The sequence below is a fragment of the Solanum lycopersicum genome, chromosome 7 (genome assembly GCF_036512215.1).
Source record: "Solanum lycopersicum chromosome 7, SLM_r2.1".
Classification (NCBI taxonomy): Eukaryota; Viridiplantae; Streptophyta; class Magnoliopsida; order Solanales; family Solanaceae; genus Solanum; species Solanum lycopersicum.
In genome coordinates, this window is record NC_090806.1 from 62256083 (window position 1) to 62260971 (window position 4889).

Consider the following 4889-nt stretch of genomic DNA (forward strand, 5'->3'; position numbering starts at 1 on the left):
TTTCTAAAATTTGAATTAAACATGTCATATAAAAACACATTATGTGTTTTGTCCTTAATTAGAAGAAATTACTATTAAAATGTCTAAACAAAATTTATTGAACTTAAAAGGCATATAATACGAGTCAAAGCATGGGCTGCTCTTACTACAACGTGTCAATATGTATCTTTCAATAAAATAATAATTTGGTATAGTCTTGTTTCCTTTTTATTTTATTTTAATTTAATTTAATGTCATGTCATAGTATTTATTATCACTCCCCTATTGTGGCCCAACACAAATTGTAAATTTGCAATAATATACCACTTGGAAAAGACCCTCAGAGAGATTATATAATTTATGTCACAGATAATTTAAACAATACTGAAATATAAATATTAATGGTTGAACTCAAATATTTACAAATACCCTAATATTATTTGGGAACATAGTTCATTGAAAGAAAAAGAGTATCATCATTGTTTCTTTTCTTTATGTCTTAGTCTTGGTTCAAATAATATATTTCTTTATTACTAGTAGTAAGGAAGAAATTATAAGATCAAACTTTCATTCACAAATAAAAATTCAGATTCTCAATTCATTATGCTATTAAAAATAATCGTACGGACATTTCAAGTGATAAATATTTTCTTCTTGGATGATACATGGTCTTTAGTTATATACTAGCATGTGATCAAGTAACATTATGTACCACCATTTAGTCAAAAAGGTCTAGTTTAAACATTAAATAAACACCATTTACCTTCGATATTTTACCTTCAATCTTGAGGTTATATGAATCATCAAAAGTGTAAAAACATATTCGATGTTGAGACCTCTTGGCTTTCCACCATTTAATTGACCACAAGGCACACTTTTTGGGTTCTCTCGCTCTCACTCTCTCTATATATAGAGAGAGAGTTAGAAGTATCATAGTCAATTCCAAAGTTATTATCCCAATATATATGCTATAACAATTGAATAAATTATCTCAATACATACGATGAGATAACTTTATCTATTGTATCATATACCATACTTATAAATTAACATATTTGGTTATAGTTAATTTCGAGATCATTATCCCATCATATATACAACAACAATCGAATAAATTATTTCATACATATAACGGAATAACTGTCTATTCTATCATATACTACCATACTTATATACTAAGGTATGAAAAATATATAAGACCAATATAATCGAATACTTTCCTTATAATCTTCAACCATTTTTCTTCTATTTATTTTGTTTTATTCTTCTTTTCAGTGTCGTGCCCCTCTTGGTGGATGAGAAAACATGTAAACATATACACAAAATTCAACATAGGATAGGTTTAACATGCCTAAAACTTTATAGGAGAGTTTGCTTGGGTTTAGTAGCAATGGAAGAGAAAAGCTGCTAATTACTCAATTTTAATTAATTGACCGCATAATAATGAATTAAGATATAAACACGCGGTACAAATAAGTTTTTCCCTTAATATATACTACCTCTCACTAATAACACTTGTTATTTTTTTTAGTGTTAAACTATATTAATTTTGATCGATTTTAAGGTATATATTTTTTTGACAATCAAAAATCGTATAAAGAAATTAAGAATTATAACATAACTTTCATTTATTAAGTTAATTTAATTAAATCAAAATTTTAAAAATGATGTAAATTGACTTTTGATAATCGAAAGAGCATAAGACAAGGGACTATGTGTACATAGTCTATGATTTAAGTAGTTATGTATTAATTTAGAGTAGATTAAACTCTATTCTGAGCCATAAATTAGGGAAATAGATCTGCAAATCCATTGGCTGATTTAGGTTTTCAAAAAATGGGACCACAATGTTTTTATTGCTATGATCTAGATAAAGAAAATACAAAAAAAAATAGTGGACCTTTGGGTTATGGAATATTAAATCTGAAAAAGATAGGGCAAAGACCAAAGTGGGTAGAGCTACCACAGGAATAATTTTGTAATTTAATCAATTGAATTATAACTTAATTTTTACGTAATTTGTTAATTTGATGTAAATTTGTCTATATGGAACCTAAGGATAACCTGGGCCGCTACAAAAGCTATCATAACTCTCAATCAATAATAATCTGTAAATCATAAAAGCAATATAAATTACACAGACAAATTTTATTAATCAGGCTCTATTCAGAAGGCATTTGATTTGAATGTCTGTTTTTAAGAACAATTTTGAATTTGGTTTTGAAACAAAATTGTAGGACATGATTTCAGTACTGTATTTCAAAAGTGATAATTCTATATCTGATCATGTGGTCTCACTATATTTCAGAAGTGAGAATTTTTACAAAAGCCAAAAAAAAATAAAAAAAATATCACCACCTTCTGAATTTAACTATTTTTATCCACCAATTAAAATTTAAATAAAAACTGCAAAAAAAAAAAATTAAAAAAAATGAAGAAGCGAACCTCTGGCATGGCAATAATGCTTACGAATCAAAATACTGATCTCTGCGAGATTTCAATCTCTTCAATACTCTATCAATGGTGATATCAAATGCATCTTTAACACTTCCTAAATCTTTACCTGGAGTTGCGTAAACAAATTTAGGAAGAAGATTAATCAATGTCTCTCTCATTTCCTTCACTTTATCTTTATGAATCTGTTGCAAAACTTGCAAAATCAAACTTCCATTTGTATCTCTCACATTATCATGATCGATGAATACTGTGTAGCTCTCCGCCATCCATGGCAGATGCCATTCATACTGACCTTTAAATGTTCCTCTCCAGAAATAAACCGGGATTGAACCAGCTAACATACAGTCAAAAGTAGATCGTCTAGTTAACCCATCTCCTCGTGGCTGTAAGCAGAAATCGGAATCTAGAAACGCTTCCATAATCGCTGGTGCTCCGTCGGAACAGACGGTGGTGGCGCAGTCGACGGCGAGGCAGTTTTCTTCGGATTTACAGTAATCCATTAGTACTCCTCGGAAATCGTTTTTGATTTTCTCACGCTTAGCTCCGACGAAGGAGAAGAGTTTTGTACGGTCGTAGTTCCGGATGTAATTCTGCCATTGAACTATATCGGATTCAGATCTCGGGTGAAAAGCTGTTGGATAAGGTACGCTTTCTTCTAAATCATCGTTTTGATGCTTTTCAACTGATAAACGGAACACATTCTTCATCGATGGCATGTAGAGCAAACTCGATCCCCATTCTGAATCGTTCGCAGTTAATCGTCTGAAATCCCAAGTTAATCGACCAAGCATAATGAAGTGATCTACTCCGTTAGCTCTAGTGAAAGTCGGCTGCTCTTTAAGCCAATCGAGAACCATTTCACTTTTCCGATCTCGATCTTTCGCCGTATAATTAAACCATAAAAACTTCCCAATATCAAGTCCGGCGTAAAACGGAATATAAAAGCCTGTTGCTTTTTCCGGATCCATAATCCTGCACTTATGACTCAACATTCTGTTATGATAAATAACCTCCGCAGCATACATGTCAGTCCAGTACCAAGCTGGAGTGATATCTTCCGGTACAACGCGTTCGAGCCCAGTAGCACTGGGCCCGAACCCACCGTTGGAAACCGCTTTACAACGCGATTTCCACGGGTCTAGTTCCTCACATTTGTCAATAAACTCCGTGTTAAAAGTAGCAGGTAGGTCGTAGACGTAAACATAACCGGATTGACAGTCCGGGTTGAGTGCTAGCAGCTGTTGTGAGTTGGAGGGCGGTGGATGAGGTGGAGAGGAGCGGATGAGGAAGAACAGGATTAAGATCTGGAGTAATATGGTAATGAGAAGCCATACACAGTGAGTTAAAGGGATTTGAGATTTGACGCTGTGGAAAGCGTGTTTGAGCTCAAAGGTTAGTTTGGATTTCTTAGAAGAATCATGATGATGTTCGTTACTGTTGCTGGATCTCTTCGAGAGATTCAGCTGCAGCATCGTAGTGACGATGGAGATGATGCTTAAGATGATAACCACAACGATGACAAATGTTTTGAACTGTGAAAGAGAGTAAGCTTAAGATTTGTGTTTTAAAAAGGAGCTAAGAAGTAGTACAATATGTTTATAACTAGCTACCTCAGTTAGGTCGATTATTAAACCTGAAAAAAAAAAATAAGCTCAATGTTTCTCCTTTTGTGTCTCTGTGAATAATTTTGAATGTATTTGACTCATGTCATTGTATGTCTTTTTGTGGGTTTGAATGTCGAGAGGTAAACGTAAAATTTTTTTACATTGGAGTATTTTATTAAATAGTTTAAAAAATTATTAACATTGATTATATAGTTTATGAAACTTTTCACATAAGAAATCCCATACGTTTACCTATATATATACCATATTTTAATTGTTTTTTACTCCATAAGTATCATTTTAAATGACGTATTTTAATTTGATATAGAGTTAAAAAAATTAAAATTTATGATTTAAAATAATTGATGAAGTAAATATTTGTATAGGTAAAATTATTTAATTAAATAATAAATATATGTTATTTTTTTAAAGCTGACAAAAATAATGAATTATATAAATTAAAAGGAAGGAAGTAAGAATTTGATCTATCTTGATGAGTATTTTGTACTAGTAAAACCTAAGCTCAACAAAGACAACATGCTTAGTGTAAAGGTGATGTATATATAAATTTTAATTATTTTATTTTTAGAACGTAAAATAGTTATTTTCGATACTAAAAATTAGTTATAAAATTCAGAAATGACAACATTATTGTGGATGGTGCCCTAAAGGTAATAATAATATTATACTATAGTTTCAATGGGTGACCCTTTATCTAGAAGGCATAAAGCAAGTGCAGTAAGTTGGAAAATGACATCAAGATTTTTGTTTAGTATTAAAACGCGGTTTATTAGACGTATATTAGTTAGCGTTTGACCATAAATTTTTAAATATTTTTGGCAAATATTA

The 4889-nt window shown here is 31.2% G+C and overlaps 1 protein-coding gene across 1 annotated transcript; it reads right to left on the reverse strand.

Annotated features, from left to right (window-relative positions):
- Positions 1-2234: 2234 nt before the first annotated feature.
- LOC101263331 (xyloglucan galactosyltransferase XLT2) lies at positions 2235-4480 on the reverse strand. Its single transcript, XM_004243451.5, has one exon. The coding sequence runs from the start codon at positions 3906-3908 to the stop codon at positions 2445-2447; it is 1464 nt and encodes a 487-aa protein (XP_004243499.1). The 5' UTR covers positions 3909-4480; the 3' UTR covers positions 2235-2444.
- Between the last annotated feature and the right edge of the window lie 409 nt (positions 4481-4889).